The 26,462-nt window shown below is 38.6% G+C and overlaps 1 protein-coding gene across 2 annotated transcripts in view; it reads right to left on the bottom strand.

Annotated features, from left to right (window-relative positions):
* cstf3 (cleavage stimulation factor, 3' pre-RNA, subunit 3) overlaps positions 1–26,462 on the bottom strand; it is a 106,986-nt gene that overhangs the window by 23,324 nt on the left and 57,200 nt on the right. The window contains exons 1-2 of one of the 2 annotated variants that reach the window (XM_059976097.1): positions 5,068–5,183; positions 1,241–1,273 (exon numbers count right to left, since the gene is read on the bottom strand). Coding sequence is in view for 1 of the 2 variants with exons in the window: in XM_059976096.1 (XP_059832079.1) it covers positions 1,241–1,273 (33 nt within the window). In the remaining variant the exon portion in view is untranslated. Of the gene's footprint in view, positions 1–1,240; positions 1,274–5,067; positions 5,184–26,462 lie in introns of those variants that run through there. The other variant, XM_059976096.1, reaches the window with a different exon arrangement.

The following is a 26,462-nucleotide window of genomic DNA, read 5'->3' as shown; positions in this document are numbered from 1 at the left end:
GCAAGAAAGGGACTAGTGAGAGAGGCAACTAAGAGACCTATGACAACACTGGAGGAGGTACCAGCTTCAGTGGCTGAGATGACAACTCTGGAGGAGGTACCAGCTTCAGTGGCTGAGAGTGTGCATATAACAACTGTTGCCTGGGTGTTTCACCACACACAGCTTTATGGGAGAGTGGCAAAGAGAAAGACACCATTGAAAAAAATTCAGATGAAATCTCAGCTAGACTTTGCCAGAAGGGATGTGGGAGACTCTGAAGTCAGCTGGAAGAGGGTTCTATGGTCTGATGAAACCAAATTTGAGCTTTTTGGCCTTCAGACTAAAAGCTATGTCTCGCGTAAGCCAAACATCATTCCTACCGTGAAGCATGGTGGTGATTGCATTGTGCTCTGGATGTTTCACTGCAGCAGGCCCTGGAAGGTTTGTGAAGATAAGGGGTAAAATGAATGCAGCAAAATACAGGGAAAACGTGGAGGAAAATCTGATGTAGACTGCAAGAGAACTGATTTGGGAGAAGATTTGTTTTCCAGCAAGACAATGATCCCAAGCATAAAGCCAAAGCTTCACAGGAGTGCCTTAAAAATAACAAAGTTAATGTCCTGAAGTAGCCAAGTCTGAGTCCAGACCTCAATCCAAATGAGAATTTGATGTTGAATTTGAAAAGGGTTGTTCACTCACAATCACCATGAAATCTGACAGAGCTTGAGCAGTTCTGTAAAGAAGAATGGGGAAAAATTGCAGTGTCCAGATGTGCAAAGCTGATAGAGACCTATCCACACAGACTCCAGGCTATAAATGCTGCTAAATGTGTTTATGCTAAATACTGACTTGAAGGGGGTGAATACTTAATCAATTATTTTGTGTTTGATATTTGTAATTAATTTTTATCACTTTGTAGAGATTTGTCAACACTTTGACATGAGTCTTTTTCTGTTGATCAGTGTCAAAAAAGTCAAATTAAATCCACTGCGATTCAATGTTGTAATACAATGAAACATGAAAACTCCCAATACTTTTTATAGGCACTATACAAGGAAGTTACTCATCTATGTAAAAAATAAAGGGATTTGGTTCACATGCTTAAGGCCAAGTACATTTTAAGATAAGGTGTTCACCAAGATGTAAAAACTAAATTATTAAGCGAACATGTTAGCTTGCAGTGACCAACTAACCATAAAGTATATCTGGCTCCTTTCCTTCTAGTGCGTTAGTGGGATAAAAACTAAAACCTTTAGCTTACCTTTTCGACTTTGTCATAGTTTTTCGCTTTTATCTGTAGCAACAAAAAAAAAGATTCATTACACTTTCCGTAAGTGAGGAAACACTTTGTCTTAAAAAGAATAGCAGTTCCACAGAGATCTCCCTGTGGTTAAATTTTGACATAGAAGGCAAAGTTATAAAAGAAAAAGATATTTAACGAGGATTCAAATTAGTATGGCAGTGATATTAAGGTATTTAGTGTAATTATATATAAGGAAGGAAGGATGTAAACATCAAGATACTTTAATAACTCAAAGTAACAAAAGAAAAAAAAAGATGAAATAGAGATGTAAACAAGAAGATCTAAAACTAGTTCTAAATCATTTATCTTTTTTGTTATTGAACTGTATGACATAGAAACAGGCCCTCGACCCACCACATCTACATTCCACCATAATGCCTATCTGCACAAATCCTGCATTAATTCAATACCTCTCTATTCCCTGCTCATTCAATTATCATTCCAGATGCATCTTAAAAGATGTTATGGCCTCTACTCCAGCACCTAGTCCCAGACACAAATAGCTGTGTGTGAAAAATTTCTCTCAGATCTGCTATAAAACCACTCCCTTAAACCTATGGAAACAGGCATTAGCTATCCACTCTACCCATTCCTCTCATAATTATGTACCACTGTCATGACTCCTCTCAGCCTCCTTTACCCCAGAGAAGATACACCCATTGCCTCCAATCTTGTTTGTAACTCTAACCCTCCAATCTAAGCAATATCTTGGTGAATCTTTTCTGCATCCTCTCCCTAGCTTAATCACATCCTTGTAGCACTTGGGAGTATTGCGACGATACACAATACTCCCAAGTGCTGCCTAACCAACGATTTGTACAACTGTAAAATAATATCCCCAACTCTTGACTGATGGCTGATGAAGGAAAGTGCACCATACCTGTCACCACCCTGGTTACCTGTGCTGACATTTTCAGGGATCTCTGTACTTGTATTCCAAGGCCTCTCCATTCAGCAATATCACCCAGCCATTTGCTGTGTATGATCTACCCTGGCTTAACATCCCAAAATGCATCACTTTACACTCGTCTGAGTGTCTATCTGCCATTCCCTTGCCCACTTTCCCAGCTAAACTCTATCCTGTCGTAACCTTAGACAAACTCCATCATTGTCCATTATATCACCAATATTGGTGTCATCTACAAACCTACTTTTCAAATCACCTACATTCCCATCCAAGTTATTTATATATTTGACATAACAGCAAAAAGTCAGAACTGATCTTTGAAGTACACCATTGGTTAGTCCTCCAATAAGAAAAATATAAATCCTCCACTGCCACCTGCCATTAACCCAATTCTGCATCTAATTTGATAGATCACTCTGGATCTCATATGTTCTAATCTCTAGGTCAGCCTATGTGGAATCATGTCATTAATGTCCCCGTAGACATGTTTACTGCCCTATCCTTATTAATCCTCTTACGAACCACCTCAAAAAATCTCAAATTCCTGAGACATTATTTCCCCCTGCATAAATCCATAATCAGTCATTGTACTTCCAAATGAAAATAAATCCTACCCCTCAGAATTCCTTCCAATAACTTTCCCACCACTGATGTAGGGCTCACTGGCCTGACATACCCTGGCTTATCCATTGTCATGCATCAAAACCAGTTGAAATATAAAAATAATTTTAATTTATATGTAGGAATGCTTTAGGATATCTTAATTGCAGTTACATGCTCTGAAAGAAGTCATGAAGTTCACACCAGTGAAGCACATTTCTCACCCCCCCCCCCCCCCCCCGTTTGCATGTCAATGCTGCAGTGGAGGCCCATACAGGTTAGACAGATGCAATGTTGCTGCAAAAATTGCAATTTGATTCTGACAGAACCCAAAACCCTATAAATTTCAAACTAAAGATCACATATTGGAGGATGATTATATACACCTGGATTATGTTTTACTGTGCTCTAGTTATCAAATAAAATCTGGAATTTAACTTACTATTAAGATATTAAAGTGCCGCTGTAACAGGTGACAATTTGTAGTAGGTGTAAATTATTTTCTTGAATGCACTTCTCTTTCCTAAATGAATACACAGCTTTTGCTTCTATCTCCTCTGGGACAGAGAATTCCTGATCTCAACTACACTCCACATGAGAAATGATTTTTGTCTCATCTCCTTGATTTTTTGTCCAGAATATATAAATCTGCATTTTCTGGACCACCCATTGATGAGAACAACTTCCTTATTTCATTCCGTATCTAACCATTAGAACCTTATATAGATGTGTAGCCTCCGCTCAATATTCTTTGTGTCAACCTCACTTTTCCTGGGCTAAGCTTACAGCTGAAAATCCTCAGCCCTGGAACCATGTCTGTGCCCCTTCCAAAACATTCCTGGAATTTGGTAACCAAAATTTGAAGGCAGTTCTCCAGCTGTGCCCTTTAAACAAGTTCACCATCCCTGCTTTTGACCTCAATGCCTCAATTTATTGAGGTAATAACTCATAACACTGCCTATATCATGCAAGATTAAAATATTTAATATTATCACTACTTTATGAAGACTTGCATTTTCAAAATACAAGATAAATCAGTCATGTTTTAATCTTCCTTTATGGAGGGGATTGGAGTGAAGGTGTCAAACAGATCAAATCGTTTAACATGATAAACATCAGTTTGGATGAAGCATTTAATCAGAAATGTTAATTTTGTTTCTCTCTCCAAAGATGTGGGCTAATAAAGTCATTCAGTTACACAGAAGGAATCATTTGGCCATCACATCCTTGCCAACACCTTTTGCCTTATTCACTAACCCCATTTACCTGTATTAGGGTTGTATCTTTCTACGCCTTGCCTATTTAAGTATTTGAGTAGAAGCCTCTGAAGTATAGCATTTTGTCTGATTTCCTCACCTCCTCTGGCAGTGCATTCTATACATCAGCTATGTTCTATGTGAAAAACTTTCCCCTAAAATCCTTTTAATTTCCTACCTTTCATCTTAAAACTGTACCTTCTTTGTTTTGATAGATGTACCATGGGTAAAAGATGTTGACTATCTATGTCTCTCATAATCTAACATACTTTTATCTGGTGATCTTGGCAGGTAAGATTTGTTTTTTTTTTAAATTTGGGTAACCTGGTTTTCTCTAGAATAAAAGTTCCTAACCTTTATTACACCATGGACCCTTACCATTATCTGAGGGGGTCTGTGGACCCCAGATTCAGAACCCCTGCTCCCGAGAATACGTCCAACCTATCCAATCTCTTGCCATATGTAAAGTCCTCTGCACTCTTTCCTTCTCTGTCCAGTGCAATTACATATTTCTTATGGTGTGATGACCAGGACTATGTACAATATTCGCGATGTGGTCTAGCATTTGGCATTAAGTTGCTAATGAATACTTAACTTTTTATCTTCTTTGTCATCTTATGATCAGCTAAAAATCTCCAACAGGTTCTGCTGATTTTACAAAATTTTTCAGCAACTGGTGCTTTTGTTTTTGTGCTAATATCTCAGAACTTGTGTCCTGGGGCCAATAAATATATCTATTTCTAATGAAGTACAGTGTCCAGCTATCTGGGCTTTGCACATTGAATTGAATTTATTTAAATTTTACATCCATCTCACAACATGAGGGAGTAAAAGTCTGTGCATTGTGACTCCATCACAATGTACAGACAACTGAATTTAAAAGTCTACTGGCTTGTATAAAGAAGCTGTCCTGTAGCCTGTTGGTTCTGGCTTTAATGCCATGGTACCGTTTGCCAGATGGAAGCAGCTGAAACAATTTATGGTCGGTGTCCCTAATGATCTTCCAGGCCTTCTTTACACACCTGCTGTTGTAAATGTCCTCAATGGAGGCAAGTTCACACCCACAGATGTGCTGGGCTGTCTGTATCACTCCCTGCGGTGCCCAGCGATCAAGGTTGGTGCAGTTCCCGTACCAGGTGGTGATACAGCCAGTCAGGATACTCTCATGGTGGCCCTTTCGGTCTTGAGGATTTGGGCGCTCATGCGAACTTCTTCAGCCGCCTGAGGTGGAAGAGACGCTGTTGTGATTTTTTTGCCACAAACCTGGTGTATACAGTCCAGGTGAAACATTACCTCAAACATCTGAAATGCAATTTGCCCACATCTTCACTGAACAACTACTAGCTGTTTCAGATTTCTAACAGATACTGTTCTTTATATAGTGAATATTCATTGGTGTAGGACCGATTCTGAATTATTGTTTACAGCTTGGTGGCAGGAAAAGCAAAGGTTTAACTTGAGTTTTGCATTACAGGAGGAATCATCTGCTAACTAGCAGGTCAAACCAACATACAACCCAGAAATAAACCTTGCATTTCTTCAACAAAGAAAGAAAAAGATATGCTCTTTAACATTGCTTCTGACTTTTAACCTTAAGAAAATGAGGACTTTGTCTTTGCTAACTAACCCATTTATAAAAATTAAGTTATATAAGCAATAAATATATGGCCTCATTGGTCTCCAATGGCCAAACACAATAGAACATGAGGATTCCAACATAATTTTATTAACATTTTATTTTGTCATTCGATTTCTTACAAAGTACTTGGATTTTACTTTTCCCCAAAAAGAACTCCTTTGGGAAGCAAAAGCAGAGAGTTGGCGTAATTAAGTTTTTATGCATTGCAGCTGAGAAGTAGGAAACTAGATGCTACATTACCTCCTGGTCGTCCCAACTATAAAGAGTATATAGAAATTTACAACAGAAGACACAAAATGCTTAACTCTTGGAACATTCAAAATCCTGACTTAAAAATTCCACAAAGATAAAAGAACGCCAATAATTTTCCTAGTGGCAGAAGATACTTTTCAATTAACAATAGGAAATGTGGACTAGATTTCTCCCAAGAATGATTAACTTTTAATGTAATCAGGGTTAAGGGCCTTAAAGTTCCATTGAGGCTACATAAAAGTGCCAGGAAAGCTCTTCTGATGCTTGTAAAACCTTTCTCCTATGATGTAGGAACACTGTGCAATCCTTCCCACTTTGCAGGTATTCTTTCTGTGAAAACATCTCAAAATCTTCTGGTCTCCTTCTGAACCTTAAAACATTCATGGTGTAGAGTTAATTTTTCTTCAATAATCACCAGTGTATTTTGTTTCAGTGTAAAACTTTTAATACCTTTATTAGCACGTTATATTTTGAGGGATCATAACAGAATTTGAAGATACAGTCTGACATTAACTAGACTTACTAGTCTGGAGGATATATCACAGACACCAAGGATTTGATTAAAAGAATAGTAGTGCTTTATTTTATCAAGGTCATGCAAGGAAATTATTGCAGGTCCCTGCAATATACAGAGTTCTCTTCATATACTGTAAATCTGAGGTAGGAGACTCATCACAACATTATACAAAGAGTATCTATTGTTTCTGGAGATCATGCTTTTCTTAAAACCAGAATTTTTCTCCTTTGACTTTCCTTGAATCATGAGAATCTGCAGTAAAGATTCAGTGAATGGAACCAGTGATCAGAACTCCAGGGGATAACTTCCCTGCCTTTGGTTCAACATGTAAACATTACTGCTGGAGCCCTTCCCAAAAAAAAATCCGCCAAGGAGTCTTAAAAGCTCACATCATTCAGAAGTGGCCTCATTGACCTATATGTTTTGGTCATGTCCCACTTTACATAATTACTGGAAGGACATATTTACTACTATTTCCTCAATTTGGAATATAGATTTACAACCTCATTTTATTACTGCAATTTTTGGCATACCAAATGAAGATGGTAATCAGTTTTCCCCTTCAATCAGACGAATGATTGCTTTTGTAACATTAATGGCCAGAAGGTCTATATTACAAAATTGGAAAGAAGTAAATCCTCCTACCACGTTTCAGTGGCTTTCTCAAACTATTTCTTATCTGAGCCTGGAAAAAATTAGAAGCACTATTTTTGACTCATCAATTAAATTTGAAGAAACTTGGAGACCATTTATTCGACATTTTCATATGAATTAATTTGGCCTTTTCCAGACCTTCTTTCTGCTTATTCATGTTCAGGTATGGAGTTCCGGAGTTTTTTGACACTATCATATACTTGTAAACTATTATTATTGCCCATGTTAGTTTAGTTTAGTGTTTTATTTTTCTTAATATATACTTTTTTCACATATTTTCAAATTTTTTCTTCTTTTAATGGTTATTTTTGTTTTTTTCATATATAATCATATGGACTTGATTGATTAAGGTATTTTTTTTTCTGCTGATGTTTAATAGGATATTGTTATCTTATTATCAACGTGACTTCAAGTCTATTGTATTCATAATTTACTCATTATTATGTTATGTTTTTTTTATATGTATATATGAAAATCAATAAAAAAATTGAAAAAGAAAGAAAAGAAAGCTCACAGGCTCTTCTGAACATTGTCAGTCAGATTCTATAAAACTCTAAAATACTAAATTCCTTTAATTCAAAATTCAAGACCATTTAAAATCATTTCCGGTTTACAAGTGTAAACAAGAACAAAATAATTGATGAAGTAGCACAAAAACACAGTAAGATAAAGAGCACGATAATAAAAACACAATAAATATAATTACATGAGATAACTTATATTCATAGGTCGATTGTATAGACATGAAGTGACGCTAGCCACAGAAGAGTCAGTACATACAGTGACTGAGAAGAAATGATCAAGAAGTGGTGGTTGGGGGAGGATGGACAATGATAATACAACAGATTCCATTATAACATTCCCTTGAGCCAGCTGAATATACTTTCCCTGCAATGTAACCTCAATGTGATACCCAGGAATGTTCATATCATCTAATGCACTATTTTTCATGCAATAATCTTTGTGTCTAACTAGATAAGGCCATAAAGACATAGGAACAGAATTAGGCCTTTAAGCCCATCAAGTCTGGTCTGCATTGACACCCTTATTAATCAAGAACCTATCAACCTCTGCTTTAAATTTACCCAATGTCTTGGCCTCCACACAGCTGTCTGTGGCAATAAATTCCAGATTCACCACCTCTAGCTAGAGAAATTCTTCCTTATCTCTGTTCTAAAGGGACATCTTTGTATTGTCTTGTTGAGCAATCTAGAGCTTCTTGTGAATCACTGTCTACAGAATGAAATGAGCTGTAAACTGTGCAACACCTGTATACATTTCAGTCTAAAGCTACTCACAGAACAGGCATCACGATCCAGTAACTCTTAACATGAGCACTTTTTTCCACATATACAGTAGCAAACTCAAATGACTAGAGCAATGAGTAAGAAATTCTCCTAGAATTTCTTACTACCTCAGTAAGCATAACGTGTCATGGTAGCATGATGCTACTACAGCTCAGGGTGATGGAGTTCAGAGTTCAATTCTGGTGCCACCTGTAAGGAGTTTGTATGTTCTCCCCATGATTGCATGGTTTTCTCCGGGTGCTCCGGTCTGGTTAGTAGATTAATTGGTCGTTGTGAATTGTCCTGTGATAAGGCTACTGTAAAAAGGGTGGGTTGCTGGGCACTGCGGCTTGTTAGGCCGAATCTGCACTGTATCTCTAAATAAGTAAATATACAAGAACATGGAACAGTATAGTACAGCTCAGCCCACAATGTTGTTCTGTACCAATTCAATCGGTAATCAAAGTGATTTCTTCTGCCTACACAATGGCCATATCCTTGCATTTTCCTCACATTCATGTCCCTATATAACATCTCTTAAAAAAGATGCCCCTCACATCTTTAAAATTACCCCCTTTCACTTTAAATGCACATCCTCTGGTATTAGCCCTTTCTACCCTTGAGAAAACACACTGCTTGTCTGCTCTATCTATGCCTCTGATAACCTTATAAACCTCTACCACATATCCCCTTAGCCTCCACTGCTCCATCTCTACTACAAACCTATTCTTTACAGATGTTGTGCATTACAGTCAAGATGTGAAACCTCTACTGAATTTACCTTTCACAGAAACGTGGGAATGAAGAATCTACATGTCTCTCAAGATCTTGTAGTACAATAATTAACAAAGAAAAAGTTCCTCACCTGGACTCTAACTATTGTGGCTAGGTAGGTGTTTTAATAACCTGGACTACACTTATTTAAAAAAAAGAGCCAGACACCCTTGCAGAAGGATACTGAAATGATTTCTTCAGTCATAACAGTTATCCATGTTACAGATCTATATGAATCTCATTAGTACACTGTCAGCTGGAAGGCAATCTGTGCATTGGGCTTTCTTTCCACTTTTTGTTCTTGGGATGTATAGGGAATTAGTGCCATCAGTTGATTGCTCAAAACACTGCAATCAAGGGTAATTCAGCAGAAACTGTCCCTCTCATTAGTAATAACTAATTGTCTTCATTAGTTAAATCTAAAGTCTCAGCAGACTTGTAGCTTTAAGACTTTTGGTGTGGTTGTTGATGCAGCTGTGTCCAAAACTATAGCTTTTTTTGGTTTTATACTCATTCATTCATTGTAGGATTCAACAAAAGGCCAGGAAACATTTGTGTTTATTTATTTAGAGATACAGCACAGAACTGACCCTTCTGGCCCAGCCAGCCATTTATCCTCGCCTAATCACAGGACAATTTACAATAACTGATTAACCTACAGACGGCACTGGAATTGAACTCTGAACTCCTTCGCCCCAAGTTGTAGTAGCATCGTGCTAACCGCTAGACTATTATGGTGCCCTATTAGAGTAAGCGAGGCAGTACTTCCAGGTGGAATATTGTAACAATCTGATACTTTCATAGTTATAGTACCATGACTGATATAAGTTTATTGATAAAAGATTATTTACGGAACTGTATATAAATTCTTTAGCTATCATATTGGGATTTAAACTTGCATCCCTCGATCTTAAGTTCAGGTTGTGAATTACTTATTAAGTAACATGACAACTCTTCTACTGTTTCCAAGGCAACAGCTTCTATATGCTTGAGCTGGAAGCCAATGTCTCACTCACCGCCACAAATTAGCTTTTCCTTTCTATTTTAAACCTTTGGACTAGAACATTAAGTCCTATCTCATGGGAATGAAAGAAAGAAGTCAATAATGTTGTCCAATTCATAGAGATTCATGGAGTTACTCAACCCTTTTTTTTGCTACCCAGCCTCACCCCTAACTCTAAGATTCGGATGCAATTTGTTCATAAGAAACTTTTCATGACAATAAGATCACCATGGAGCCTACTTTTACAGCAATTTCTTGTAGTTTACAAATATTTAAAGTGGGGCTTGGTTGGTTCTGAGGAGCTTGCAGGAAAATAGTGAGTTAGAGTTGTGCAGCACTTGCTGCAATCTCGTATATCTATAGGCCAGGGGTTGATTCTGTCTGTGTGGAGTTTGCATGCTCTTACAGTAATTGCACATATGCTCCAGTTTCCTCCCATATCCCAAGGATGTACTGATTTGTAGGCTAACAGGCCACTGTAAGTTACAGTGGACCTCCGTGATAGGAGATCAAGGAGTGGAAGGGCACCTGAAAGAGAACAGGAAATAACTGGGGGAAAGGGATTGCTCTGAGAGCTGACAGACTCAATGGACTGAACAGCCTTCTTGTAGATCAAAAGGCAAAATGACAAGCATAATTTCTTGAAGGTGATAGGCCACGAAGAGTATCATACCAATTCCAGTCACTACATCTATGTGGTGGGCCAGATTGCTTGTTTCCATGCAATGGAAGGTAAATATCAGAATATTCTAAAGAAGTTGCCAAAAAGACTTCATTATGGCCCCACAAATGAGGACTAGAGGGTTAGGCTAGCAAGGATGCAGTTGCTGCACTTGGGGCAAAGAAAATCAAGAGGAGATGAGACACAGGTATTCCAAGACATGTCTAGTTTAGATAGGTTAACTAAAGAGAAACTGTTCCCACCTGTTGATGGTCAAAAGAATGGGGTACACAAATTTAATAAAATAGGGAAAAGATACAGTAGCACTGACATGAAAAAATATTTTTATGCTGAAATGGTTATGACCTGAAATGCACTGCTAACAAGGTAGCATAGAATCAAACCACAATTTAAAAGGGAAATATCATAGGAACTTGTCGAGTTGAGTGATAGGATGAATGGGATGGGGCCAAGAGGCTTCCGCTGTGCTGTGACAATTCTAGTGATAAATCAGAAGTCACTTCCAAACATCAAAAGAACAGATTCCCTACATCAACCATGTTCCTTTGAGATAAGATACAAGGAAACACAGACTTTACTAGAGATGGGACACATTCAATGTTTGGATAATTTAAATAAGTAACGACCAAATATAAAGAATTTAAAGTTATTTCACAGACTTTTCATAATCTGAAAAGTTAACTATTTCTCTCCCTACAAATGCTGTCCATCTTACTGCACATTTTCTAGTTTTATTTTAGGTTTCCAGCACCTGTAGTGTTTTGCTTTTGGGCTGATAATGCTGGGAACAAGTGAGTGCCTGACTATTTGACAAAGCAGCTTATTGCTGGAACTGTCCATTGAATGTGGCCTGGCTGTGGTGAGGCAGACTCTCTCTGTGTCAAATTGTTAACAAGCTTGAATTCTTGGTGCCATAATGAACTGCCCTTCAGCGAACAAGACCTTCACCATCTCTTGCTCGATTAAACCTTTATTCAGTAGGTGCATGCAGAGATAAATTGGTATTTGGCCCAGTTCATCTTCAGCAGCATGATAGCAAAGGACTTTATGCTGTGGAGACTGCTCCCAGGGTTGCACACCAGCAAATGATATTCTCAGCAGAGGAACTGTCCATGATATAGTACTGCCAACAGGCAGGAGGGTGAGCCTGGGATTGGGGTGGAGAGGGCACTCTGATATTCTAGTTAGGGAAATTACCTAAAGTAGGGTCTTGATAGTGGAGATGTCTAGGGTATTCTTCATCAGCTCTTTTGTTCTCTTTGGATCTCCTTGATATGTAGTCCTCCCACCCCACCCCCTTCCCTATCTCTTGCAGGTTTTTCTTTCCCACAGCTTTGCAATAATTTGTGTTTCTATTCTTTGCATTATCTGCGTGATTTATTATCTAACATCGCTTGTTGTCCTACCAAGTTGATTATCAATGCTTTAACCGCCTCTTCATGCTGAGAATATAGCTGCTTTCCATTTCCATTTGGTTTCATGCTTTAATCTTCAGACGTAATGGAGTTGAACAATGGCTGTGGTATTTTGAGACAGTATGTGAGACAATTGATGAATCATTTTGTTTCATATTTAGTAAGTAACATGGTTTGATAGTCCAAAACAGTCAAGTTCAAAGAATGCCAGGATTACTGAAAACTTCAACTGAAGAATGAAATTCCTCATTATCAATTTACAAATAAAGAAACAGTGTCAGTTGAAGGACGCAAACATTTCACAAGAACATCTCACTCCTCTGATTTAATATTCTGCCATTCTGAGAACATTTCACATAACTGAAAGGCAAAGGGGAAAAAATATTTATATAGCACTTTTCATAACCACAGGAGAACTAAGAGTGCTTTTCAGTCAATAAGTACTGTAGAAATGTTGTAACATTGAAAATATGTCAGTTCATTTACACACTACAAACTCCCTCACACGTCAACATAAATAATCTTCTAATGATGTTGATGTGGGGATAAACATTAGGGACGCTAAAGAGCATTTCCCCCATCTTTAAAATTACACCAGGGAATTATTTTGTTTACATCCATCTACAGAAGCAGATGGTTTAAATATTTCATGAGGAAAACAGCACCCTCACTCAGGCCTGAGCCAATGGAGTACCATTTGAACGTTTCCTACGCTGATGTGAGTATGGTCACCACCGAGCTAATGTGACACAACCTGCTGCCTCACACTACAGAGGTCACTTCCCATTTGAAATCTCACTTGTTAATATCCAAATGAATATTTTATTTTAAGAGGATAGCAATGTAGAGGATGCTCTGCAGGTTCCAATTACCTTTCCCCATGGATAGAGGTGAATTGGAATAAATTAAGATCATTAGTGCACACATCAACGACCAACGTAACTATTACCTCTCGTTGAATGTATCACCCCACAGATGGCCTTTCTTCCCAAGGTGCCCATACTATAAAGGTAAGCTTTCAAAGCATTGTGGATATCTGCATATCAAGTGGCCTTCCAAATATTTAAATATGTTTAGTTTGGCTCCACCACTCTTCCAAACAGCAAGTTCTAAACCACCTCCTTTACAAACTACAGTACCATGTTGGTGTGTTACTGTAGCATAGTGGCTAGTGCAATGCTATTACAGTTTGGAGTTCAATTCTGGTGCTGTCTTTAAGGAGTTTATGTTATCCCTGTGACCAACATGGGTTTCATCTGGGTGCTCTGGTTTCCTCCGGTTTCCTCCCACAGTGCAAAGGCGTACAGGTTAGTAGGTTAATTGGTCACTGTAAATGGTTCTGTGATTAATAGGTGGGTTGCTGGGTCAGAAGGGCCTGTTTCTCATTGTACCTCTAAACAAATAAATACATATTACCTGTCCTCTAGCCAACCAGCCAGCCTGTAGTTGAACATGTTTGTTTGTTAATCGCTTGGAAGGACTTTTCATATTAGGAGTCCTTAGAAGATTACAGCCCAATAAACTAGAGATAGATATAATTTCAATAGTGCAGAAGTCGGATCAACTTTAACCTACACACTTAAACTCAGTAAAAGCTTCTCAAGATACTTATCAAAAATTGAAAGCTGACGCCAGGTTGAGAAATAAGAGGACAAAAATAAATCAGAGATAGGACTGCCTTTAAAGAGGAGTAAAAATAATATTGACACATACAAGAAATTGCAATGCTGGAATCTGGAGCAAAAAACAAACCACTAGTGATTCAGGAAAGGATAAGAGGTCCATGTATGACCACTGGAAAGTCACCTCACATGCGAAGTGGAAAGTCCAGACCAAACTTGAATCACAGAAGGCTCCTTGACAGACATGTCAGGACTTGAATGCCATCATCTTCTACAAAGCAAAATACAGAGGATTTTGTTGCCTTTTATGCTTGCTTTGACCAACAAAACATGGAGGTATCTTCATAGACTTCCACAGCCTCTAATGATGCTGTGATTTCAGTCTCTGAGGCCAAGATGACAGCATCCTTCAGGAGGGCGAGTCCACAGAAAGCATCTGGCCCAGGTAGCGTACCTGGCCAAGTATTGGATCAACTAACTTAAGTATTCAGACATCTTCAACCTCTTGCTTCGGCAATCTGAAGTACCCACCTGCTTCAAGCAGGCTTCAATTATATCTGTGCCCAAGAGGAATGTGGTAACCTACCTTAATGACTACAGTCCAGTAGGACTTACATCCACTATGATGAAGTGTCTTGAGAAGCTGGTCATGAAGCATATCAAGTCCTGCTCGAGTGGCTTGGATCCACACTAATTTGCTAACTCTTACAACAGGTCAACAGCAGATGCCATTTCATTGGCTCTTAACTCAGCTCTGGAACATATAGACAATGAAGCTGCATACAACAAGATGCTCTTCATTGACTACAGCTCAGCATTAAACACTATCATCACTTTGAAACTGACAAATAAGCTCCAAGACCTCGGCCTCGATAACTCCTTGTGCAACTGGATCCATAATTTCCTTACCTACAGACCCCAGTCAGTAAGGACTGACATCTCCTCCACACTCACCATCAGCACAGATGCAAAGGCTATGTGCTTAGCCCCCTGTTCTAGTACCTCAATATATACGACTGTGACTCCAAAGCCGTATTTAAGTTTACTGACAACATCACTATTGTTGCCAAAATTAAAAGTGGTGACAAATCAGCATGTAGGAGGGAGACTGATAATCTGACTGAGTGGTGCCACAACAACCACCTCTTAATTCAATGTCAGCAAAACCAAAGAGCTGATTACTGACTACAGGAGAAAGAAGCCAAAGGTCCTAAACCTCATTAGGGGATTGGAGGTGACGAGGGCCAGTAATTTTAAATTCCTTGGTGTTACCATATCAAAGGATCTGTCTTGGACCAGCATGCGAATGCCATTACAAAGAAGGTATGACAACGCCTCTACTTTCTGAGAAGCTTGCATAGATTCGGCATGTCATCTAAAACTTTGACAAACTTCTATAGATGCACAGTTTGAGAGTATCCTGACTGGTTGTATCATGGCTTGGTACGGAAACACCAATGAGCAGGAACAAAAAAATATAGAAAGTGGTGGAATCCAACCAGTCCATCACAAGTAAAACCCTCCCCATCACTGAGCACATTTACAAGGGTATTGCCACAAGAAAGCAGCCTCCATTATCAAGGACCACCACCATGCAGGCCAATCTCTCTTTCACTATTACCACGAAGCAAGAGGTTCAGGAGACTTGGGTCCCACACCATCATGTTCAGGAACAGTTATTACCCTCAACCATCAGACTCCTGAACCAGCATGGATAACTTCACATAACTCAATGCTGAACTGACCCCACAACCTACAGACTCACTTCAATGACTCTACAACTCATGTTCTCAGTATATGCACAATTTGTCTTCTTTTACACGTTGGTTGTTTATCAGCCTTTGTTTATGTAAAGTTTCCATAAATTCTATTGTATTTCTTTATTTTCATCTAAATGCCTGCAAGAAAATGAATCTCAAGGATGTATATGTACTTTGATAATAGATTTACTTTGACTGGAGGAATTCAGTAGGTCGAGTAGTATCTATATCATTGCAAAAGCTATAAAAACCTGATTTCTGAAGTAAAAGACTTTATATGCACTGAATGAAATTATCACCATAAACTGATACAGAATTCTGTAAAGCATTGAAAAAAGAATTTAATCTACCTTGAAGTGAAAAATCATAACCCTTTAAAATATTTTATTTTAAAATAACCTACTTTTGAAATACTTAATATCAATACACACTCAAAGTACTTTGTTAGAGCCAGGTGGCTTGCTAAGCAGCATTATGGTTTAGCTAAGCTCAGAACTCATGCATCAAAATGTTGCACTTTCACAGTACTTTGCAGCAGGGCAATTCATTAACAACTTGAAGTTACATCAAAACAAAACCTATTTCTTGATTGTCAAAGAAAATTGAAAAGAGCACAGCCAATGGAGAAAGACTGAAGTCAACATTCAAAGTAAATTTATTATCAAAGTACATATATGTCACCATATACAGTACTACCTTGAGATTCATTTTCTTGCAGGCATTTACGGATACCGGAAATCCCAAACCCAAGGCAGTTAGTTTCATGGAATAACATTGGCAAATAGATAGTATCTCCACAATTTCTTCTGCAAAATCTGTACCACACTATTTCCTTGTAGAAGACTTACAAATGCCCAAACATCCAACCTTCCACTAGAAACGCCATTCACTGTAATTCAAGATAAGCAATATTAATGCTACTATTATAGTTTAGTGACCTCAAACTGCCAAGTGTAACTTTTCTTGGCTTGTTACAGCTCTTAATTCTCATATCCCAAATATATCATTTTCTCTAATAACATTACAAAAATAAAGGAGTACAAAAATATACTAAAATGTTCAGTTCCCTTGGCTGCCTTTGTCAACAATATCCCATGACCATGTTAGATTGAAGTTTAAAAGACGACGTTTCCTGAAGCAGCATAATTGCATTAAGGATATCATACAGTCAAATGTGGTTCAATAATATTGTAAAAACTGCAGAAATTATCATTATTGAGCTGAAATAGCATGATTAATAATTCATATGATCGACAAATTCAATGCTTTCCTCCACCCAGACTAGTGCAAGTAACAGCTCAACAGTGTGCTGGAAGAATGCATCGTCAAGCAACATCTGTGAGAGGAAAAGAAGTTAAAACCTTGCAGCAGGGCCCAAAACATCAATTATTCCTTTCCTCCCACAGATACTGCGTGTCCTAGAGTTCTTCCAGCAAATTGCTTATTGGTCCAGATCCCAATCTGCAGTCCCCTGCGTCTAATTAACAGCTCGACTCATTAAAATCTTGCCATGCTTGAAATCAGCTGTGTCTTTTATAAAGTGTTACCTGAAATCTTACCCGCACTCTGCAAGCATAGGAGACTGAAATATTTAAATTATTTTATGTCCTTTGTCACCTCTTCCCTCGTATTTCATAAATTTAAAATACCTTATATAGTTGAAACACAGAAATAACCAGAACCAGGCACACATTAGAGCAGCATTTCAGTAGTCATTTAAATACTTACATGTTGCTACTGAAATGCAATGTAAAGCTAAATTTAAAGCAATCAAGCGCTTAGAAATCATCACACTGGCCATTGAATTAACCTTTCTTTTAAAGAGAACATGCAAGGCTATTATATATGACAGAATGCAATGTGAACTGTTGTTACCCAAGGCTAGAGAAAGAGGATATGGTTTTATGATTGACACCTTCAATTTATTTTGACTTCACAGCTTCAATATATAATCCTTATTTATTATTCTCTTCAAATTTTGGGATACTGCTAGCATAGTAAACCAGGGAAGATGGGATTTAGAGCCAATAGAAAGACTAAACCACTGGCCTTTGAAAGGCATTGTCGGAAGAACTGAGAGAGGACTTTAATTTATTCATTAGTAATCCGGGAGCTTTCAACAAGCCAAAGTTTATTTCCCATCCGATTGCTGTTCAGAAGATGAACTGCTTCTTTAAAATACTGCAGTCCTTTTTGAAGACAGAGGTGCTGTCAAGAGGTGGTTTCAGGACTTATACTCAATGACAATGAAGGAATTAACAAGTCAGGATTGAGTGCAATTTGGAGGGGAACCTGCAAGAATTGGCCTTCCCATTTGCCTGCTGCCTTTGTTTTTTCTCCGGTAGCAAAGGTCATTCAATTAGGAACAGCCTGTGAATAATTGCTGTGTACTTTTTAGGTAATAATGCAGACACTTTTGCAGAAAAGATTTACAAAGATGTTGCCAAGTCTCAAGCAACTGAGTTGTAGCTACAGACTGGATGGCTGATGAAGGGTCTTCCTGGCCTGCTGGGTTCCTACAGAATCTTGTGTGTGTTGTTTTTGTCTTCGCAGAATTTCCTCTGGTTGTGGTTGAATGGAAGAGTAGGAAATTAAAAGGTGATCTTGCAGAGGCATATAAAATCATGAGGGAGCATACAAAGGGTGAAAGCACTCTCTCATTCCCCACCCCCTCCGCAAGGACAGAAAAACCAAAAACTGGAGGATATATAGGATAAGGCGAGAGAAAAGATTTAATAACTTGAGGAGCAACATTTTTTTCTTTTTTAAAAAACGAGGAAGATGCATGTATGGAATGAGCTGCCAGAGGAAGTGGTTGAGGCAGGTACAATAACAACTTTTAAAAGACAGTTGGTCAGGAAAGGTTTTAATGGATATGTATGGGCCAAACATGGGCAAATAGGGCCAGCTTTGATTGGCACCTTGGTCAGCATATATCAGCTGGGCCGAAAGGCACATTCCCACGCTGTGAAACTTTGAGTACATGTACGCAAGCCCCACTTGCTGCTCCCCTAGTGAAGCATATAAGCAGTTATGAGTGTGCAAGGTACCTAACAAGCCACTTCAGCATCTTGCATTAAATTGAGCTTCTTTAGTGTTGTGGGAGTTGTACTCATCCAGATAAACAGAGAATATTGTGCCTTACACGTGGTGGAAAAGCACTGGGATGTCCACAGGTGAGCCACATACCACAGAATGAACAGACTTTGCCTTGTACCCTAAGGATTTAACTAGATGGTTCAAAAGTGTTTCTAATCATTGGTGACCTAACACAGAATCTAGAAAGCAAACTAAAAGCTGAAAGTACTCCTTAGGTCAGGATGCAGTAGGGCAGAGAGAAACAAATCTATGTTTCAAGTTCATGCCTTGTTTTCAGGAACAGTTGAAGGTGGTATTGGAAATAAGTAATTGACAGAAGACAGAAAATTAAAAGCTTAATCATGGCTCTAATTAGGCAGTATTAAAACAAATTCCACAGCACAGTTTAATAATGTGAGCAAAGCCAAAAACAAGAATTCTGAATCAGAATCAAGTTTATTATCACTGACATGAAATTTATTGTTTTGTGGCAGCGATTACAAATAAGTCATAAATAAAGGTGAAGTGATTTTTTTCTGATTTGCATAAAGGAGAAAGGTTCAGAAATATGGAGAAGACCAAGTACAGTGATACAGTGTCAATCATTGAGGCAAGCAGTCCAATCAGGTGAATACAGAATTGATATAACACCCCAATTTTGTGAGGCAAAGAATTAAAACCAGTTACTGAAGGCAAAGTCAGTGAAACCGTATATCAGAGAGAGGTGGGGGAATAGGTGGGTGGTTGGAAGGTGTGCTGCAGAATTGAGCTCAGTCAATCATTTAAACAAGAGCTCCATAATCACAGTAGAGATATTCCAACATTCAACAAAATGCATACAATAGTCACCCATAATAGTATTGTTATAGCAGAAATCTACACCACTACAACATAGATTGAGGCATATCCCTCAATCCACAACTACTACCAAGCTAAGGCATTAAACCCTAGTCCAATGAAGGTTGCTTAAGGACAATCCAGGAGCAGTACTAAGCTTACCTCAAAATAAGCCTGATGAAGCTGCAAGACAGGACTACATGCCGACTAAGCTGATGTGCCCCAAACAAAGCTAAGCGATTCATAATCAATGTATCAGATGTCAACTTAATTGTGGATAGTCACGCTGAACTAAGATGTTGATGCAAATCCAAAAACATCCCCATTCTCAATGACGGCGGAGCAAAGGACAAGTGCTTGAGACGAGGCTGCAGCATTGAGTCAAACTGCTGGACAAACTGGGACAAATTGCTGGACAAAATGGGACAAACTTCCAAAGTCTTTCAGTGCTGTTACAATACTGAAATTTACACAATGCAAAAAAATTGCTCAGTTTTGTCCCATTTGCAAAAAAGCAGGACAACTGAAATCAGGCTAATTACTACACAAACCGTCCACTCTCAGAACCAAGTTTATTAAACCATAAGACATAAGAGAATTAGGCCACTTGGCCCATCGAGTCTGCTAAACCATTCCATCACGGATGATTTATTATCACACTCAACCACATTCTTCTGCCTTCTCCCTAAAACCTTTAATCAAGAACCTAACAAACTCTGCCTTAATATATACCCATTGACTTGGCTTCTACAGCTGACTGTGGCAATGAATTCTATTAATTTACGACCTTCTGACTAAAAAATATTTTCTCATCTCTGTTCTAAATGGATGTCCCTCTATTATGAGGCTGTGCCCTCTGGTCCAAGAATCCCCCATCAGAAACATTCTCTCAACATCCACTCTAAGCCTTCGATATTTGGTAGGTTTCAACAAAACCCCCCTCATTCCTCTAAATTCCAGCGAGTATAGGCCCAGAGCTAAATGCTTATGTTAACGCCTTCACTCCTGACTTCATTCTCATGAACCTCCTGTAGATGCTCTCCAATACCAGCACATCTTTCTTAGATAAGAGGCACAAGACTGGTTGCAGTACTCAAGGTGTAGTCTGACCAATGCTTTACAAAATCTCAACATTACATTTGTCTTTCTAACCACAGACTCAACCTGCAAATTAACCATTAGGCAATCCTGCACGCGGACACTCAAGTCCCTTTGCATCTCAAATTTTTGAATTTTCTGTCCATTTAGAAAATCATAAATGGCTTTATTTTTTCTACCAAAGTGCATAACCATAAAAGTTCCCTACACTATATTACATCTGCCACTTCTTTGCTCATTCTTCCAATCTGTCTATGTCTTGCTCACTCAACACTACCTATTTTCATATCATCTGCAAACTTGGCCACAAAGTTGTCAATTCCATCATCTAAATCACTGATATATAACGTGGAAAGAAGCAGTCCCAACATCGATCCTGCAGACCACCACTGGTCCCTTTATTTCCACTCTTAGCCTCTTGCTAGTCAGCAAACTTATCCATGCTAGTATTTCTGAAAATTGAAATAAACATCCACCAATACTCCTTTGTCTATCCTGTTTGTTATTTCCTCAAATTCCAACAGATTTGTCAGGCAAGTCTGTTTAAGGTTTCCCCTTGAGGAAACCATGCTGACTTTGGTCTATTTTGTCATGTGCCTCCAAGTACCCCAAAACCCATCCTTAATAACGGACTCTAATTTCCCTTCTTCTGCCTCCCTTCTTTCTTAAAGAGTGGTGCGACATTTGCAATGTTCCAGTCCTCTGAAATCATTCCAGAATCTACTGATTCTTGAAAGATTACTATGCCTCCTCAATCCCTTCAGCTACCTCTTTCAGACCCCTGAGGTGTAGGCCATCTGGTCCAGATGACTAACCTATCTTCAGACCTTTCAGCTTCCAAGCACTTTTGCTTTGGTAATAGCCAAGATATTCAACTTCTGCCTGACACTTAAATTTCAGGTATTCTGCTAGTATCTTTTACAGTAAAGACTGACATAAAATACTTAAGTTTGTCCACCATTTCTTTGTCCCTTATTACAACCTCTCCAGCATCATTTTCCAGTTGTCTATCTGAAAAAACTTCTTGTATCCTTTTATTATGTATTATTGACCTGCATATTTCATCTTTTCTCTCTTTATGGCTTTATAGTTGCCTTCTGTTGGTTTTTAAGTTTCCGAATTCTCTACCTTCCCACAAACATGTCATGAAATTTGTTTTTGCAGCAGCAGTACACTGTAGTACATAAAAATATCACTAAGTTACAATAAGAAAAATAAAAAATAAATTAGTGTGAAAAGAGAGTAAAATAGTGAGGTAGTGTTAACAGGCTCATAGACTGTTCAGAAATCTGATGGTGGTGGTGGGGGGGGGAGTTGTTCCTAAAATGTTGAGTGTGGGTCTTCAGCCTCTTGTACCTTCTTCTCTGATAGCAATGAGAAAAGGGCATGTCCTGATTAGTTAGGGTTCTTAATGATGGATGCCACTATCTTGAGGCATTGCCTTTTTAAGACTTCTTCAGTGGTATGAAGGATGGTGCCCACGAAGAAGCTGGCTGAGTCTCAACCATCTGCACTTTTTTCCAATCCTTTGCATACCAGACAGTGATGCAACCAGTAAGAGTGCTCTCCACGGTACATTTGCAGAAAGTTTCTAGTATGTGGCAAGACACCTAATATCCCCAAACTCAATTCTAATTAATTATAGCCACTTGCATGCCTACTTTGTAACTGCATCAATATGTTGGGTCCAGGATACATCTTCAAAGTTGTTAACATCTCAGAACTTGAAACTGCTCAGCCTTTCCAATGCTAACCCCTCAATGAGGCCTGGCGTTTTCTTTTAAATTTCCCTTCCTGAAGCCTACAAGCAATTCTTTGATCTTACTGATGTTGAACACAAGATTGTTGCTGTGACATCACTCAACCAGCCGATCTAACTTACTCCTTTACACCTCTTCTTCACCATCTGATATTCTGTCAACAACAGGCATTTATAGGTGGCTTTTGAGCTGTGCCAATTCACACAGTCACAACTGTAGACAGTAGACTGGATGAAAGACATCATTAACACCAATCATCATCAACGCTCAATTGAGATTTCACCACTCTGCTCCAGACCTCAAAGCCTTGGTGCGTACTGGAACCAGAGCTGAAAGTCAGGGGTGAAGTGTGTGATTGCCTTTAAGAGGTAGGCTTTGATTGAGTGGGGCAACAAGAACCACTGGTAAAACTGAAATAAAGGACATCAATGCTTTGAATATTGAAATCTAACTTGCCCAAAGAAAAATAGCTGTGGTTAAGAGGACAATCATTCCAAGCCTAGAACATCACCGCATGAGTTTCTCAGGGTTTTATCCACCTTCAGTTATTTCATCAATAACCTCTCTTTCTTTCATTCCAAGATCAGGAGTGGGGATATTTGCAAAACACTTATAATTTTCAACAAGTGACAAGGCCTAGTTAATAATCAGGCATGAGCTGACAAGTGGAAAATAACATTCACATCATAAATGACCTCCTCAAACAAGTCAGTATTTAACCACATACCTTTGACATTTAATGGAATTACCTTTTTTGAGTCTCCTACCTTCAGGTCCAGAGTCCAGAACCTTAACTGGATAGGCTACATAAGCACTTTGGATACATGAACAAGTTAGAGGCTGAGTATCCAGCTGTGAGTGATTCACCTCCTGACCTGCCAAAGCCTTTTAATCATGTACAAGTAAACAGCATGGTGGAAATAAAATTAGCTTCATGTTACATATACAGTGAAATGCGTCATTTGCATCAATGACCAACACAGTCAGAGGATTATGCTGTGGGCAGCTTGCAAGCATCGCCATGCTTCCAGCGCCAACATAACATGCCCACAATTTACTAATCTAATCTATATATCTTCGGAATGTGGGAGAAAACTGGATCATTGAGAGGTAACCCACATGGTCACAGGGAGAAAGTACAAACTCTTTACAGATAGCAGCTGGAATTAAACCCTGATTGTGATCGTAACACTAACCCTGGATGAATGCAACTTCAATGAAATTCAAGCTCAAGGACATCCAGGACAAAGCAGGTTTTTGATTGGTATCTCATCATCCAATGTCTGGAATATGGGAGGCAACTGGAGCAGCTAATGGAAAGCTTGGAAAGAATTTACAGACTTCTAACAGAGAATTAAAGCTGGCTTGCTGGCACTGTAATTGTGTTGTGCTGACTGCTATGTTACTGTGCTGCCCCATTTCCTCTCCAGGTTCCTACTACTACGATCTGGAAATCTGCCATTCAAAGCTGGGTCTAAATGCTGCAATGGCATCCTGGAACACATTAATTAAGACTGCAAGTTTCAAAAAGTTAGCTTAACATCACCTTTAAAAGATCAATTAAGAATAGGCCAATCTGGAAATATATATATATAAAAAATGAAAATTCCAAAAGATTTAGATACCTATTTTCTGCAATTACAGCAGCATTGTGGAAACCAGACAGTGGCTTAGACTTGTTTTGTAGGAATTATAAGCAAGGCTAAAACATCAAAGAAAATAAATTTTGATCTGTTTTCATGCTAAAAACTAAACTTGCATGCAACTTAAATTGGATATGCATCATGGTGAAAAGAATCATTGTTGTCAGTGATGCTTTGATGGAATAAATATTACTGGGTTGTTAGTTGTAAACAAAAACACAGGACCCATTGGGTATTTTGAAACATACTACAATGTACATACACTACAAATATGAACTTACTCTGGGAAAGGCTACAAGTATGAAAGTCATAATAGGCGTGTGTATCAAGTCAAGTTTATTGCATTTAATGAGACATATATATATATATATATATATAATATACATAACCATTTAGTGTATATAGAAATGAGACATTTCTCCAAACCAGGGTGTAAAGCACAGAAACACATATAACACACGATAACAATGAAGGTAAGGATAAAATCTACAGATGAATCACAAACTAATAGCAAACTAAAGTGCCCCTTAAATATTGTACTGGAACAGATTAACCAGTGATACTTTAAATACAATATGGCAGGGAGCTCAGAAGCCTAATGGCCTGCGGGGGGGGGGGGGGGGGGGAGAGGGGGGGATGTTTCTCCTCCTGATCATTCTTGTTTTTATTCATCATAGTCTCCTGCCTGATGGTAGAAAGTCGGAGGATGTTGGATGGATGGGTGGAATCCTTACTAATAAGGGCAGTGCGTATGCAGCACTCTGATAAATGTCCCTGATGGATGATAGGGAGACCCCTATGATCCTCTCAGCTGTTCTCACAGTCCTTTGTAGGGACTTCTAGTCCGATGTTCAGCTGCTCCCATACCAGATAGAGATGCAACTTGTCAGGACACCTTCAGTGGTGCTCCTGTACAATTAAGATGGGGGAAGGGGAGCCTTGCTTGCCTCAACTTCTTAATAAATGGAGGCACTGCTGTGCCTTCTTGTTTAGGGAAGTGATATTAAGGGACTAGGTGAGGTCATCCATGATGTGAACTCCCAGGAACTTGGTGCACTTAACTCCTTCACTCTCACTATCGAGAAGCCATGTATTCATGATTGGGGTGGGAAGAAGATGGTTTGTATAATTGCAGATGCAAAAATGAAGATGCTCTAGTTAGGGGTAGAGGGGTACAACAAAGTTACATTTTTTGGTGTTTTAATCTACTTTAATAAAATTCAAGAGATACATTAAATAGTAAAAAGTTAAAGAAATAGAAGAGCACAAACTATAAAGGGATATTCACAGACTATGATGCAGAACTGATAAGAGGGAATAAGAATGAAAGCTACTGCAGCTGGGTTGAGAGGTATGCACAGAAATATAAACTAAATTTGGTTTAAGCTCATCTAGGATGGGCATACAAGTTTCAGTATTCTGCTAAAGAAATGACATTACAAGAGATGTCATTGTTGTAGTCACCATTTAGAACATAAATAATTCACAAGAGAGAAACAGCTAACATGCCACTGAACCAAAATGTTAACTTCATCCATGAAGGCTCCATTGCCTGCTGAACATTTCTAGCAGTTTTCCAGATTTCCAGCATCTCTAGCTCTTTGATTTCAAATAATTCACGATATTTAACGTGGTCTCAAATTGCAGAGTCAATATCCATGGAATGAACATGGGAAGATACATACACCCAGTGGCCACTTTATTAGGCAAACCTGTACACCTGCTTATCAATGCAAATACCTGATCTGCCAATCACATGGCAGCAACTCAGTGGATAAAAACAGGCAGACATGGTAAAGTGGTTCAGTTGTTGTTCAACCAAATATCAGAATGGGAAAGAAATGTGATCTAACTCTACGTGACTTTGACTGTGGAATGATTGTTAGTGCTAGATGGTGAGGCTTACATATCTCAGAAACTGCTAACCTCCTGTGGTTTTTCCACACACAACAGTCTCTGGAACTTAGAGAATGGTGTGAAAAAACAAAGATCGAGTGAGTGACAGTTCTGTGGGTAAAAACATCCTGTTAATGAAAAAAGTCAGGAGAACGGCCAGACTGGTTGAAGCTGACAGGAAGATGACAGTAACTCAAATAGCCATGTGACAACAGTGGTGTGCGGAACAGCACCTCTGAACACGAAACCTGAAATAGATGCGTGACAGAAGACCACACAGGGTTCCGTTCCTTACCGAATAAGGGTATATTATTGAAATGTAGTACTTAATCTAAGGGAATTTTGAATCATAAGAATTTGAAAAATTGAGAGAATTGGATAGATAGGGAAGGAATGACAGTCATTTATTTGTCTAGGAAACTTCTGGACACATTCAAGTGTTCCTGTATCCTGAACCTTTCAATGTTCTTAAAGTTTATAGTCTTCTTCCAATGAGGGTGG

Source organism: Hypanus sabinus, chromosome 7 (genome assembly GCF_030144855.1).
Source record: "Hypanus sabinus isolate sHypSab1 chromosome 7, sHypSab1.hap1, whole genome shotgun sequence".
In the NCBI taxonomy this organism is placed as follows: domain Eukaryota; kingdom Metazoa; phylum Chordata; class Chondrichthyes; order Myliobatiformes; family Dasyatidae; genus Hypanus; species Hypanus sabinus.
This window is presented reverse-complemented; position numbering and strand designations above follow the sequence as displayed.